General features: G+C 53.8%; 4 protein-coding genes across 4 annotated transcripts; 2 read left to right on the top strand and 2 right to left on the bottom strand.

Annotated features, from left to right (window-relative positions):
- Positions 1–442: 442 nt before the first annotated feature.
- On the bottom strand, positions 443–1,411 carry H6S33_006465 (uncharacterized protein; the record flags this gene model as incomplete). The annotated part of the gene is made up of 2 exons (XM_044837818.1): positions 443–1,281; positions 1,351–1,411. The coding sequence occupies 2 exons, from the start codon at positions 1,409–1,411 to the stop codon at positions 443–445; spliced, it is 900 nt and encodes a 299-aa protein (XP_044689992.1).
- Positions 1,412–3,342: 1,931 nt separating this feature from the next.
- On the bottom strand, positions 3,343–4,968 carry H6S33_006466 (uncharacterized protein; the record flags this gene model as incomplete). Its single annotated transcript, XM_044837819.1, has 3 exons — positions 3,343–3,527; positions 3,605–4,336; positions 4,449–4,968. The coding sequence occupies 3 exons, from the start codon at positions 4,966–4,968 to the stop codon at positions 3,343–3,345; spliced, it is 1,437 nt and encodes a 478-aa protein (XP_044689993.1).
- Positions 4,969–6,664: 1,696 nt separating this feature from the next.
- On the top strand, positions 6,665–8,119 carry H6S33_006467 (uncharacterized protein; the record flags this gene model as incomplete). The annotated part of the gene is made up of 1 exon (XM_044837820.1): positions 6,665–8,119. The coding sequence occupies one exon, from the start codon at positions 6,665–6,667 to the stop codon at positions 8,117–8,119; it is 1,455 nt and encodes a 484-aa protein (XP_044689994.1).
- An 842-nt stretch (positions 8,120–8,961) lies between these two features.
- On the top strand, positions 8,962–10,272 carry H6S33_006468 (uncharacterized protein; the record flags this gene model as incomplete). Its single annotated transcript, XM_044837821.1, has 2 exons — positions 8,962–9,322; positions 9,374–10,272. The coding sequence occupies 2 exons, from the start codon at positions 8,962–8,964 to the stop codon at positions 10,270–10,272; spliced, it is 1,260 nt and encodes a 419-aa protein (XP_044689995.1).
- Positions 10,273–15,474: the final 5,202 nt, after the last annotated feature.

Raw genomic sequence — 15,474 nt, forward strand, 5'->3', positions numbered from 1 at the left:
ATCCCCCAGCCCGGGGATTCATTCTCTCTTATACTCCTTCTCTTCTCTGCTAACACTCTCTCTGTTCCAATTTTGAGTCGATAAAAAGGAAAAATAGAAACAGAACAAACTAATTGAAACAAAACCATAAAGTCCATAAAGGTCCGAAGCTAGGTAGCCACTGGCTAGCTAGCTAGGATCATGCCTAATGTTAAAACAACAATAAAAAAAAAGGATAAAGACCCCCACCGACACGAGGGTAAAGAAAATAATGCAAACAAAAAAAGGTCCCTTTTCAATCCAATCCACCCACTATTCCAGCTGAGCGCCATTTAAAGCCACGAGCACAAATATTACCCCCCACCCCGCCATTTCCTTTCTCTGCGTCACCATCATAACCAAAAAAAAAAAAAAAAAAAAAAAAAAAGAGAAGAAAAAAAGAAAAGGAAGATAAAACCTGCATCTAAAACCCACCGCCAGCCAGGATCTGATGCTTCAACATCATAATCTGACTCTGCTGGTCCGCCGGCAACGCGCCAATCTGCTCCGGTGTCAAGCTCAACACCTGCTGTATCAACGCGGCCTTCGCCGGATCCTGCGCCTGCTGCTGCGGCGGCGGTGGTGGCGGCGGAACATACCCCTGGGGCGGCGTCGGCGCATGATACCCACCATACGCCTGCGCGGGGGGCACCACCGGCACCACCGGCACCTGAACAGGCGTCGCGCTCGCAGCCACCACCGGCGGAGGCGGCGGGGGCACGACCGCCGCCGTAGGAGCCGAATTCTCAATCACCTGCGTCAACACGCTCGTGTCAACAAGGTTCATGAGCAGCAGTGCCTGGAAGATAGCGTAGCTGAGCTGGGGTGCCTGTCGCAGCAGCTCCATTGCCTTCTGGGGCTCCGAGGCAATGAGCGACTTCATCTGGCCGAGGATCTCGAGGAGCTGCGGGGGGCTGAGGGCGCTGAGGGTGCGGCTGATGGCGTCGGGGGCGCTGAGGCCCGCGGGCATCTCGACGCCGGGGGGGAGCGGGGGCAGCGGCGTGGGCCCGCCCGACATGGACATGGACATTGTGTCCATGTCGTCGGGGGCGTTGCCCTCGTGGGAGAAGTCGACGCGCAGCTTGCGGCCCATGATCTCGTGGTTGTCGAGGTTGCGGACGGCGCTGGCGGCGGTCTCTTGGTCGCTGTATTCGGCGAAGCCGAACCCTTTGGGGCGGCCGGTTTCGCGGTCGTAGACGAGGCGGAAGGAGAGGACGCGGCCGGCGGAGGAGAAGATCTCGGTGATTTGCTCTTCGGTGAGGCCTGAAGGGTGTCAGTGCTGTGGGTAGGGGGGTAGTGAGGTTAGAAAGAAGAGGGGGGGGGGGGGGTTACCGTAGGGGATGTTGCCCACGAAGACGATCTTGCCAGTGGGAGCGCGGTCTGGGGGCGGCATTGTGAAGTTTGAGAGGGGGGAGATGTCTGCTGGAGGTCTGTAAGTGGTGCTGTGTCTGTTCAGGAAACTCGATGTCGTGGTGAGAGGTTGGGAGAGAGTTGACTTCACGCGGGCTGACTTTAGAAGACAGATTCGAAGGGAGCGAGAGAGAGAGACAGACAAGCAATTTGATGAAGGAAAGGTTGTGACTAAGCCGTGTTGCAGCTGAGCGGAGCCGCGCGCGCTTAAACAGGTGTGTGTCAATGATCTGCACGAGGAATATCACAATGGCATCACGCATATGATCTCATTTATGTCACCTACTCTGCACTCGAGGATCAAACATGTATCCGTGCAGATAATCACCGAGGTTAATTCAATTAAATAGTACCTACTCTACAGTAATCGAGCCAGGCTCAGGCTGTAAGTACGAGTCTACATATATACCTCATCCCAACATCTGGCCTAATAGACCAGTAGCAGTCCGAGGAAACCATTTCTAGTTTGCGAAAGTGATACAAACATCCAAATATCTAATACCGATACACCTCCTACCATTACCACCCGAATTTAAGTCCCAATTCCACTTAACTACCCTACGCCCACCCCCATGCCCCCTCCAAATCGAATGAGTAACCCCCCCCCAAACCCAAAGTGGCTAACCCCTTGTACTTTCTCCGCCCTATCAAAATTCAATTATATAAAGCTTACTGGACCTATTATTAAATCCCTTTGTGGTGTAGTTGGTATCACACCCGGCTGTAATTGCTTGCTTACCGGTTGGTCACCAGTTCGACTCTGGTCGAAGGGAGGTTCTCTTTTTCTCATCCTGCCTTACCACCCCAACTACCAAAAACTACCAGCTCTAACCAGCGCAATTAAGTGAAGGGAAGGTTCCTAGTGACGCATAAGATGTAGTGGTAGTGCAGGTTGTAACTGGCAGCATTTTTTAATTTTTGGAGTGGAGTTTGGAGATTCAATGCTATGATAGTAGTCTATATGAAGCATGTATATCGTAAAGTTGCTTGCTCATAACCCGCTACCGCCTACCGCAAAAGTTGGAGTGTTGCACCCGGGTGTTAAATAAGATCCTGGTAAGTTTCTCTCACCAAAAACTGAAGGATTCGCCACAGTTCGAGCAAAAATTGGTACCATTTATATACCAGGATCTTTCTAACACCCGGGCTTTACGCTCCAAATCTTGCGGTACCATAACGACCACCCACAACCACCTATCGCCGCCAGTCATGCCAATAATCCAACCGACCAAGAAAGAAAAGTGGAAAAACACACCCATTAGACAAGAAACATAAGAAGCAAAAAACACAAAACAAAACAAAACATAACGACGTTACAAACTCATACCATCTATTTACAACCCAGTACACAAAACGCACACTCAAGATATTGGTGTTTCTGTCTACTCACCAACATTACCATACGTCTCTTCCTACCGTAACACACGTCTCTTTTAAGTTCCAAGTCCAAGTACACAAGCAAGCAAGCAAAAAAAAAAAAAAAAAAAAAACGGAGAAACGCCATTGTCAAAAAGATAACTAGATAAAACATATGAAAGCCCCATTCATGATGATAAGAAAATACACAAGAAACAGAAAGAACAGATAGCCTCCCAACGTAATAGTTAAACCATGGCCATGAAATGAATGCACCCAGACAGACAGACAGACAGACAGAGACAGAGAGACAGAGAGACAGAGAAATGAGATACGTAAAGGAGAAGGAAGGAAAGAAAGAAATACATGATTACCACATCACACATCACACATCACACATCACACCACACCACATCACAGCCAGACCAGACCAGACCAGACAAAACAGACCCGAGCAGAGAAGAACAGAACAGGCAGGCACGCTTACTATATCTCTATGACCCCGCAACGACACCAACGATAACATAAGAGCTACCTCCTTCCCTCCTCCTCCACCGTCTACGAATACCACCCCGTAGTACTCGTCAGCGCCTGCTCCTGCACGCGCGTGGGTATCATGCTCTCCGTGATGTCAAAGATGCGTTTCATCTCCTGCCACTCCCACATCGTTATTGAGAAGATGACCTGGTTCCTCATGATGTCGAACTCCTTGTGGTCGTCCTGGGAGGCGGGGTCCGTACAATCTATCCTCACACATTCACACATCAGTCTCCAAGTGCCGAGTCAGCGGTTAGGGGGGAAGAAGGCAAGAAGAACATACGGATCACCGGCAACCCATTCTCCTCATCATGCGCAATCGCAATAAACCCGTCCTTCACCAAGAACGACAAATAAAACATATTCTCCACCGTCTGCCCAAACGACCCCGGATTGACCACAAACCGGAACAGATTCAGCCCCTTCTCCGCCTGCCTCGGATTGCGGCGGAACCACGCCTTCAGGTCCAAATATATCTTCTGCACAAGCGCACTCATCGCGCTGCTGCCCGACTCCGCCTTCTCCCCCGGCTCCTGCGTCACCTCGACGGGCCTCACCAGGTTCGCGTTGTCGCGCCTTAGCCCTTGCCGCCGCGCCTTCATGATGCGGATCTTCTTCGTGACCGACAGCGGGCCCAGGAGGAAGTCCGTCGTGGCCGGGCGCTTGTTGCCCTTGAACGCCGCCATGCGGCCGAGGTACGCCCAGTCCATCGCGTCGTCTGCCGCTGCGGCGTCGTCGTTGTCGTCCTGGTCTGCGTTGGGGCGGGCGGGGCGGGTGCTGCTGCGCATGAAGGCGATGCATTGGCCGACGAACTCGTCGGCGTCGATGGTGGCGCCCGAGTTGCCGTAGGTGAGGTTTGTGGCCTTCTTGAGGGCGAGGTCGGTGGCTTGCACGAGGAGGCGGGAGTCGATGGTGGCGTCGGAGGTTTGTTTTACTTTTTTGAAGAGCTGCTCGGCTTGTTCGAAGGTGCGGCGGATGCCGTCTGAGTGCGGTTGGAGGTATTCGTTTTTGTTGTCTGTGGGGGTACCGGTGGGGGGTCAAGGGTCAGCCTTGTCTGCCAATTATGGGAGGTGGAAGGGGAAGGGGGAACAATCTGGTGGGGAATGATAAGGAGATGTGGTAATTACCGTTAAGTTTCCTCCACAGCTCCCGGTACTGCATCCGCATCTGCCTGCGCTCCTCCGGGTCCTGGTCAGGGTCGTACATATCCGTATCCTCCTGCTCTACCTCCTCCTCCTCTCCCCCTTCACCATCCTGCTCTTCTCCATCCTCCTCGCCGTCTTCCTCCTCTTCTCCCCCCTCTTCCTCTTCCTCCTCTCCCTCCTCCTCTTCTTCCTCCTCTTCCTCCTCCTCTAATATCTCATTCTGCTCCCCAATCTCCGCCAGCCCCCCACCGCGTCTACGGGCCACCTCTTTCCCCTTCCCCTTCCCTTTCGCCGTTCCCTTCCCCGTTGCGTCCCTGTCTGTATTCGATGCGGTGCTACCGACACCTTTCGCCTTCTTCGCGGTGCTGCTGCGTGCATTCTCTTTATCCGACGACGGCGACGTCAGGGCCGACGACGACGACGAGGCGTTAGCACCAGCAACGCGTGAGTCGTCCTCGTCGCTGGAAGAGGGGTCTTCCTGGATGCGGACTGCGCGGGCCATTTTTGCTGGTTGTGTGTGATGTGTGTGGGTGTGGGGGTTGCGGGGGGGGGAAGAGGTGTTTTAGATCTGACCTTCCCGGGGTAGGTAGGTAGGGGTGTGTGTGGGTGATGTGAGATTGTGTTTTGATGTGGGGTTGGATGGATGCGTGTGTGGGTGTCACGTAGGTAAGGTGGGTGATGATAGACGCGACGGTGGATGGATGGATGGATGGATGGATGGAAGGATGGATGGTGAGCGCGTTGAGAGATTTCACTTTCTTTTGGATGCCTGGACTAGACCTAGTTTGACTGGCTTGGATTGGATTGGACGGGCATGGGTGTTGTGGGCGGCGCCAAGACACCGTGAGTCAACCCGCAAAGCTTGGTCCATGGAGAAAAGCTACTAGGGACATGTAGGTACATGTAGCTATCCTGAGTGGCGGGTTCAGCTGGCTTGTGCGCCCATGGAAATTTAACCTTACTTTAGAGACAGGGAAGGGGAGTAGGAGAGAAACATAGAGCACCATCCATACACGCGAAAAAGGATAAACTGCATAAACAGAGATCGACAGGACAGGTTCATCTCACATCTCGAAATCTTCCCCGGCTGTATGTGCTAGCTTGGCGCATATATGATATGGGGGTGGCATGGCATGGGTCCGGGAGGGAGGGAGGGAGTGAAGTTGCACTTGAATTTTTGGGCTGGGGGGCGTGTTTCGAGGGCAGTTGGGGCTGAGGTAGGTAGATTTTGTATATTGTAGAGTACGTACAGGTAGCTACTGTGGATATGGTTTGGTATTGGGTTTAGATTACGATCGAGTAGTACGTTGGTGAGAGATGGTGGTGTTTGCCTGGAGAAGTTTAGATAGAGCTGTAGGATGGTTTTGTTTTGTGTGTTTCGCAGCACTGGCATTTGTTTGATGGGCACGTTGCACTTTCATATATACGTATCTCGTAATTAAACGCATCTGGCTCACTCTACGGGTGTCGAGGGCTTTGCGATGAATTGGAACGTAACTCAGAGAAGATATCAGAGAAGACACGGTGTTTGACCTACAAACAATTGGAAACATCGGATTTCCGAGTACCTCCTATCTACAAGTATGTAGAGTACTCTATTCCAAGCAAGACCAAATAAAGTTCCTCTCCCCACACAGTCAATGATACAGACCACCTACACATTGCATACATGTACCTATTCCTACGACAGGGGTCCAGAACACATGCCATCACTCGACAGCCAACATCAGGCTAATAAAGACCCCAATTACATCATAAACAGCCCCTATCCTAACTGTTCTGTGGTAATGATCGGTGCAGCATGTAATTGCCGAGTGTCATGGCTCTTGGCTCGGGCTTGGTTACGCGTGTACTCGGCATGCACCAGACCGCATCGGACTGCCCAGCTGGCAGGCACGGGCCAATGCAGGGCTGTTGGTAACGGAGCCTTGTGCTGTGTGCGACGTGGGAGGAAGAGAGAAGAGAGAGGCGCCTGAAAGAAGGACAACATTCGTGACCCCCCCTCCTCTGCACCTGTGTAGCCTCAATCCCTCCTCCTCCTTCCACCCCGCCCTCTCCTCCTCTCCCTTCCTCCTCTCCCTTCCTCCTCTCCCCTCCTCCTCCTCCTCCTCCTCCTCCTCCTCCTCCTCCTCCTCCTCCTCCTCCTCCTCCTCTCTCCATCCCCCTCACCACCACCACCACCACCACCACCACCAACAATGTCCACCTCCAGATACACCACCTCCACCTCCGGCAAAAAAAACAGCTACATCCCCTACCAACCGCAAAAGGCCACCCGCCCCTCCCCACCCCCCTCCTCCACGCCCACCCCCGCCCGCCCACGCCCCACCCCCTCCCCCGCCCCTTCCGCGGCAAGCGGCATCAGCCCCAAAACAACCAGCGAGGAATTCACCCCCGCAGCGCTTGCCTCATCGTCAGGCACCGTCGCATCAATGAGCTACCTGGACCCCCTCGGCACAGGCACAAAGCCAGGGCACCCATTTACGGACCCGTCGCGCCCGCCCGCCGTCTCTAGCGGGGGGGGAGGGGGAGGGGGCGGATACCAAGACCAAGGCCGCCACGGGTCGTACCCCCAGCAGCCGTCGCCATACGGCCCGTACGGCCCCGGCCAGAACATCCACACGCCGCCGGGGGCGCCGCCGCCCGTGCCGCCGAGGCCGTATGGGCAGTCCACAACGCCAATGCCGCCGAGTGGAAGCTTCTCTGGCCCCGCGGGGCAGCAGGGGGGTTACGGGAGCTTCTCTAGCAATCCGGGGAGCTTCTCGGGCCCCGCGGGGCAGCAGGGGGGTTACGGGAGCTTCTCTAGCAATCCGGGGAGCTTCTCGGGCCCCGCGGGACAGCAGGGCGGGTATGGGCAGCATCCGGGGAGCTTTTCGGCGCAGGGGGGGTATCCGCCGTCGCCGGCGGGGTATGGCGCGCAGGGTGGTGGGCCGCCGCCGCCGCAGCAGCAGCAGCAGGGTGCGTATGGGGCTCCGAATGGGTCGTTCTCGCAGCAGGGGTATGGGGCGCCGCAGCAGGGACAGTATGGGCAGTCGCCGCATCAACAGCAGCAATGGGGAGCGCCTGGACAGGGGCAGGGGCAGTATGGGCAGCCACCACAACCGCCGTATGGGCAGCAGTCACCGGGGCAGTATGGACAGCAACCACCGCCGGGGCAGTACGGACAGCAACCACCGCCGGGACAGTACGGGCAACAGCCACCACCGGGACAGTATGGTCAGCAACCATCACCGTACCAGCAACCCCCCTATGGCCAGCCCCCCAACCCACAAAGCCCCTACGGCCAACAACCCCCCTACAACCAATACAACCAGCAGCAGCCACCGTACGGCTCCCCCGGTCCCGGGCAATATGGCCAACCACCACAACCGCCCTATGGCTCCCCCGGCCCCTACGGCCAGCCACCGCCGCCCCAGCAGCAATACGGGCAGCAGCCACCGCAACAGCAGTACGGAGGCGCAGGAGGAGGGTACCAGGGGCAGCGGCAGCCGTTCAGAGACTACCAGCTGCAGCCGGACTGCCCGACGTGCCAGAAGTGGGGGGATAGGTGTCCGGATCATGGCCCGAAGAAGTATTTTGTGGCCGTGCCTGGGTGTCGGGGGTGTGAGATGTTGAAGGATTATTGTAGGGAGCATGGGACGGGGGTTAGATAGCGGGGGCTTGGTGGTTGGAGTTTTTGGTTTTTTAAGGGTTTTTATTTTATTTACTCTGCTTTTTTTTTGATAGTTGTTTGGGGATTTTGTTTGGGGATTGTTTGCATACATTGTGTTTTGCTCTACGGGCTTTACGGGCTTTTGGGTTTTGTTTTTGTTTTTTGTCTGGTTCGGTTTTTGTTTGGTCGTGAGTGCATGAATATATACAAAAGTTCTGAGTGCGGTTTTGCAAATAATAAACTAGTAGTACATGTAGTAGGGGGTTAATTGTAATAATTGCGGATACTAATAATTGCATGTAGTGGCTTTTGGGGTGGCACGGGGGGGGGGGGCTGCGGTTAGTATTTAATACATGTAGCAGCAACAGTTAGTAGTAACAGCGGTAGTAGAAGAAAGACGGAATAGGCAAGGCGGAGTCTAGTAATTAGTAGGTACCAACGACTGTTTATTCGGCTTTTTTATTTATTCAGAGAATTGGGGTTTTTGGAAGCATGTGATTGGGTTTTGGGGGTGCTTGTTTGGACGCGTTCTGCGTTTTTTGTGTCAATGGCTCGTGGATGGTGTTTTCGCCCCTTACCTTACGTGCTCAATTGCATCGCTACAATAGATCACTCGAGGATAGCTGGGCTAAACTAAACATACATGTACCTCTAATTCCCAAGTCTCACTGTACAGCTGTGTCAGTTAACCTGCCCCAGCGATCATTGCCCCCACCCCCACCCCCACCCCTACCCCGGCACCCACTGACACTGATACAAACCCGTGCGCGTCACACCTCAGAACCTCACCACACCCACCACCACCACACAACCACAACCACAACCACAACCACAACCACAACAATGCCGCCCAAACCCGGCGCCCCGCTGCCCAACACCGCACTAATACCGCACACGCCGTCGACGCGCCGCCTGCTGTCGCGGCTCACAAAAGACCTGCTTTTAGAGCTGGTGCTGTCCTCGTGGCTGGACCCGGCAAAGACCGAGACCTACCAGCCGAACTTCGCGCCCGTCGAGGACGAAGACGACGACGACGACGAGGACGACGACGAAGAGGGGGGGCGAGGCATCGAGAAGGCCAGAGAGGCGTATGAGGCCATGAAGCGCCGCGCCGTGAAGGGCAAAGAGGTTGTCGAGCGCGTGGTAGAGCGCGAATGGCGGGACGGGCTGAACCTACTACAGATCGCGGAGCTGGACTACTCCTGTACCTCCCCCCCACCTCCTCCCCTTCTTCCTCCATCACTAACAAGCATAGACCTGCTCTCCCACCCCGCAACCCACAAATGGACCGCCTCGACCCTGCACCCACTCAACCGCCCCACCCCCCACACGCCCCCCCCAACCCCCCGCTTCCACGCCCCCACCTTCACCTCCGCCCTCGCCGCCACCCTCCGCCCCCTCGTCAGCACCCACACCTTCCTGACCCGCCACCCCACGCTCCCGCTGCACCTCCTGCGCCTGCAGCTGCACCCGCACCCGCCCACGCCCCCGCTGGCGCTGCCGCCGCCGAAGCGCATCTTCTGGCTTGCCTTCCCGACGGCGGCCCCGGGCTACGTGTACCACAACATCCCCGCGGGGGGCGGCGACGGGCTGCGCGACGTCGTGCGCGAGAGCGTTGCGGCCGCGGTGTCGCGGGAGCATGGGCGGTTTGAGTTACGGGCGAGCGCGATGTGTGCCAGGACGCTTGAGGCGCTGTGTTTTTACCGGGGCGGGGGAGGGGGGGAGGGGGGCATGGTGGGGGTGTGGAGTGTGTATGCGGAGGGGGTGGAGGGGGGGCCGTTGGATGTTTTGGGGGCGAAGCGGGGGGTGGAGGTGGTGCAGGGGGAGAAGGGGGGGGAGGAGGAGAAGAGGCGGAGGGTTGCGGAGGGGAGGTTTGGTGGCGGGGCGAGGGTGGGCGATGGGAGGGGGTTGGAGAGCGTGGAGTTTGTGGTGGAGGATGTGTTTCCCGGGGATGGGGAGGAGGGGGAGGAGGAGGAGTGGAGGCCGAGTGTGGGTGTCAAGTTGGAGGGCGCGCATGTGTTTGCGGGGGTGAGGAGCTTGGTGGAGGCCGGAGTGGTGTTTGATGGTGTGAAGATGCCGGGGTGGATGACGGGCGAGGGGGGGGTGAGCTTTGGGATGGTGAGGGATGGGGTGCTGGTGAAGAGGAGGAAGTAGCTGTTACCGTGGCGGGCTTTCTTGTCGGTGTTTCTGCTTCTGGCTGGCGTTCTGGCTGCTTCTGTAGTTCCCATGGTTTTGTAGGAATATAATCTTTACCCTCTTTATCGTGGTTCCTGGTCTTGTGTTTTTCTTGGTGTCTAAGACAGTAAACTGGCTCTTATTGAGCCTTCGTGATATAGAAAATGCATAGTAGCATTGGCTGCTGAGATTGAACGATGCTATTTAGAGGCAATGGCTGCTATACATATCCGTCATGACGGTAGTTAGGATACTGTTATCAGCCACCCACAATACCCGGATATCAGGTGTCAAGTACCCATGATAAACATCCTGTAGTCCTTATGGTAGGCGTTATCAACACCGAGTACATCCTCCCGGTGGTGTGGTAAGTTTGGAGAAGAAACTCTACCCCCATTGAAACACTATCCACGGATGTTTGTGGACCAGGGCACCCCAGTTGATGGCCGGGGTTGTATACCGTATATATGGCGTGTGGAAGGTTCGCTATAGCTATAGCCCTAGCTTGTAGCATACTGATTGCTGGACTGGAGTAAGGGCGTAAGAGCGTGCGAGAGGCTTTGTAGTCCTCGTAGTTTGGCATCGAGGTATTTATACCCCTCCCTCTCGAGGAGAGCTCATGCATGTAGCTACATACGGGGCCGGGCCGCGGGGAGCTAGGGTCGCTCTATATCGTGCAAACCAATCACCGTATAGAACATATTTGCAGATCATGTATCTCAACCCGGCATAAAACCTTATCCACAGATTGGATAGCGCACACTCTTCCTGACAGCTGACAGGGGAAGTTCGTGGTTGGATCAGATAGGTGGGTGGTGGTGGTGGTACTTAATCATAGATTATCACTCGCCCATATCTGCCGGTGCACATGACGTTCTGGGCCATCTGGGCGTAGATTGCCGAGAAAGATTGGCAGTTAGGGCGTTGCGCGATCCTGGCCTCGGCGCTGGCGTGGGGGTGGGGGTGGGGGTGGGGGTGGGGGTGGGGTGGGTGACGTGACGTGGGAATTAAGGTTTCGGGAGCTAGTGCCGCTGAGATGTTAGCCCTACGTTAAGTGCATGTATGTACTCGGGGTACTGTACCTGAGCATGTGATTTGGTGTGGTGTGGTACGTGGGTTTGTTGCCCTGCGTCTTCCTTTCTTTACATCTTTCGTTTGTTGCTCCTCCTCCTCCTCCTCCTCCTCCTCCTCCTCCTCCTTTGCTTCCTTTCTTTTCTTTCTTTCCTACCACCACTGTTACTCGACGCTCTAAGGTTCCTTCTCGCTGCCACCTCCTCTTTTCTACCGCAACCGTCAGCACTACGTCTTTCTTCTTTCCCGTCTCTGTCGTTGCGGTTTCTTTCCCCTGCTGCCGTTCTTTCACTTCCGTCACTTTACTACCCCCCTTCGTTCTTCACCTGCAGGTCGCCCGCTCCATTCTCACTTGTTTCCTCTCGCTCCCCACACCCCACCCCCCACCTCTTCCCCCCCTCGTTTTTCTCCTGGGTAATCATCCTCTCCTCCGTCAATTGTGCCCCCATAAATCTCACGATTATGATGACTGCCCCTACGATATACAACCCGCCCCCCCCCCCTTTTCCATTTTCAAACCTCCTGTCATGATGATGACAGCCTAGGCTGGCGTTAGGATGTATGGGCTTCAGTCCGGAGTTGCCCATACGTTCAATAGTTGCATGTTGGAAGGCTCGTCATTTAGACGGAGCCGTGTCAATTGGCATGGGAAATGTTTGCAAGGTAAGTCTAGTCTACAACTCATGCCTACGATTTCTCCGGCGGGGTTTTGGCATTGGCTTCGTTGACTTTGTGCCCCCCCCTCCCTGGTCCCCTCCCTATTAGTTGAAGGTGTTTCTTGACGAGTGCTGCTGCTACTACTGACTTTTGCGTTCAACTAACTTGGGGAACGTCTGGTCGGGTCTTCGGGACATAACGGGGGCCTCGAAGACTAGATTGCCAGGAATGTATGCAATCTCGAGGTTCTATGTGGTTTCCTGGGGAATCTTCTTACTACATGTAGCTTGGAGAATGTCTGACCGGGTCTTCGGGACCGATTGTTTTATTTGTAAATGGTCCCTTCTGCGTCGAAGATTCGAGGCATGTGGTTCACTTTTACAACTAAAACAATGGGGGCTCTGAAGACTAGATTGATGGGAGCTAGACAATTCCGAAGTTCTGTGTTGTCTGCTGGCAAATCTAAGACAAAGTACGTACATGTACCTGCCATGATCATTACTACTGACTTTTGTCAACTAGCCTAGAGAACATCTGGCCACGTCTTCAAAACCGATTGTTTTATTTAAAGTAAATGACGGCCTGTTTGGTTTGAACGAGGCAGTTGTTTGCTACAAATAAAATACTAGACGGTTGGGAGTTAGACAATCCCGAGGTTCTGTCACGCAGTTAGGGTGATCTACAACTAGGAACTCCAAGACAGGGTGCTCAGATTCGACACCGCCGGTGTTTCATGGCACATGTGGGGAATTACGTGCCTCCCCTAGTGGCCGTTCACTAACTGCTAAGGAACGCATGCTTGTCGGCGAAGAATTAGGTTTTAATAGACTTGATCCTTACCGTGACTTCGGGCCCTAGTACAAACTGTCGAAAGATCATCCTTGGGGGGTGTAGAGGGTTTCAAATATACAACATCTCATCTAGGAAGTAGCCGTACCATAAAACGCCAAACCCTCATAATTCACCGACGTCTAAATAAGCACCACACCCGCCACGACCGAGTGATATCCATGACTGGCAGCGGCGGTGGCGGCGGTACCAAAGCAATGTGCCCTACCTACGTCACCTCACCTAGCTCAGCCCAACCACAGGGCTCCATATATTTTTAGCCCTATCAACTGTCACCTCACGCGTGAAGTGTGGTTGTCGCGTGTCGTCATGTATCGTATCGCGGCTGAAATTAAAAGCTTAAGCTGTAACCAAAAAAAAAAAAAAAAAAGACCAAGAGAAACAGGCCAGGCACGTTTGGTCGATTTCGAATCAAACTAAGATACCGCCAAAACTCGAGTTATGGCGGTATCTACTTAACCCCCCTTCCCTTCGGATCTCGGTAAGGATTAAGCGATAAACGCGGTGGCCAGCCAGCTTTTATGTATGTGAGGTTGTTCACATACCGGTGCACCTACATCACATTGAAATGTTTATGAGGGGAGGGGGTTTTAGGGGTTAGGGGTTCCGAGAGAGAGAGGTGTTCTATTTTCGGCGCGGATTGGGGTCAGTGCGCTGGAAAGATGCGGCCTGTTTCTGGAAGCTGCATCCCAAATGGGACGAGCGTGCAGGGGCGAGACCCTGGGGAGAGAGCGTGACGCGCAGCCTACTTTTGATAAGATTGGGTGCGGTTTTTGGGGTGAGGAAGCCAAACTTCACACAGATCATGTAGGAGTTTCGTGGAGGCGAGCTGCTGGGCTGGGGAGAAAGGAAATGAAGAAATGAAATTGAAAAGTAAAAAAAAGAAGAGCCAATTTAAGTTTTGATGCTGTGGAGCTCTTCTTTTTCTTAACGACATTGACATTTGGAGTGTAGTTACACGTTGGATGTGGTACAAGCTGGTACTTGCCGATTGACATTGACACCACCGCCAGTGGCACTAGTGATCCATATTTGGGGTGAATATTGCCACACTGTCATGATCCACTACGTAAACATTCTTGTCGAAGATCCCGGAAGAAGAGCCTCTTTTTGTCGGCAGAATTGTCGTTCATCAGTTTTTGTTTCGGGGGTACGTTCCCTACTACGCGAATCGAAGCAGGTATTCTTCCGTGGCTTTCTTCTGGAACATCTTGGTAGTGGGTCTTGTTTCTAGAGCAACTGCACCCAGGTTTCCTTGTTGGTTTTTTTTTTTTTTTTTTTTGGGGGGGGGGGCATTCTATCTGGTACGGTGCTGCTGCTCATGCTGCTGAGCTTGTTTTTATTTATTTATTTTTCCTCTATTTCGAGTCCGAGCTCCCCGCAGAGACGGAGTGAGAGATAGAGCTTGACGGAGTTCGAGTCACCACCGTCGACACTGAGTGACATACATACCGCTTGCACTAGAGTTTAGTAGCTTACGCGACTCCCATTTCTCGCGCAATCAGGGCCCGGCACAGCCCTTAACACTCGCTCCCCATTTGGCTGGCTTCCCCAGCTTTTTTTTTTCTTTCCCTCAAGGCTCAAGCTCCCCCCCTTCCGTTTCCGTTTCCGCTTCCCTTTTTTTCTTTTCGCTCTTTCTCTCCTTCCCCCCTCCGCGTTCCCACTCCCTTGGAACCCAAACTCGGTCCCGCAATTGTTGAGCTAAAGCTGCCTGCTGCTGCTACTGCGAGGGTTCGTTCGTTTGGGCGGTTGTCTCACTCGCATATTATCCTATCATCCTTTTTTCTTTCTTTTTCTCTCGCCATTCCCATTGGCTTTTCGACCAGGAGATAGGTTAGTGTTGCTCGTGTGCTCCCTCTCTTGTTTCTTATATACCCGTCCTCGTTTTTGACCAAAGCGGCGGAGAATATATCCCTAACACGCCAGCAACAGCTTGCTCTTCGAAGAGTGGGGAGAGAGTGTGATAGTGGAGACGGAAGATCTTTTTGTGGGATAGAGGAAAAGAAAGGTAGTGAAGAAGAAAAAAAAAATAGAGAGACGGAAAGAATAGAGAACATTGCCGTGTGCCCTTTCTTTGCCATATCACTCAGTCAATCTTCCGGCGATCGATCGTTGTTTTTAGATCCAACTGACCGGACAAGAGAGGGAGAGGAGCAAGGAATAAAAAGAGAAGAAAAGAGACTGAGGAAAAAGCATTTTGCTAGTACTAGTGAGTATCGAACGAGCGAAAAGTGGTCACTTGTCTAAGTGACTTATCAAGAGCTAGAGAGGGAAAGAGAAAAAGAGGGTGGGAAGAGGAATTCAACGGCATACATACCATACCGGTTCATACGGTAATAATCATTCCAGGGAACACTCGAGGAAGGGGAGAAATCAAGTCTTCTCCTTCTCTCACTGGTAACAGGTGTACCACTCGGAAAAAGGGTTGTCGCCACTATTTGCCTGCTTCAGACTTCATCCCTCCCCCCATCCATACCAATATCGTCCATACATACCCACATTTCACTCCTCAAAAGATCTCTCGGAAATATTCATCAATCTTAACCCACCACACACCTCACATTACATCGTCATCTTCGACATATTCCATCATCGACTCCTTCC

Source organism: Morchella sextelata (assembly GCF_020137385.1).
Source record: "Morchella sextelata strain SCLS chromosome Unknown scls_20, whole genome shotgun sequence".
In the NCBI taxonomy this organism is placed as follows: domain Eukaryota; kingdom Fungi; phylum Ascomycota; class Pezizomycetes; order Pezizales; family Morchellaceae; genus Morchella; species Morchella sextelata.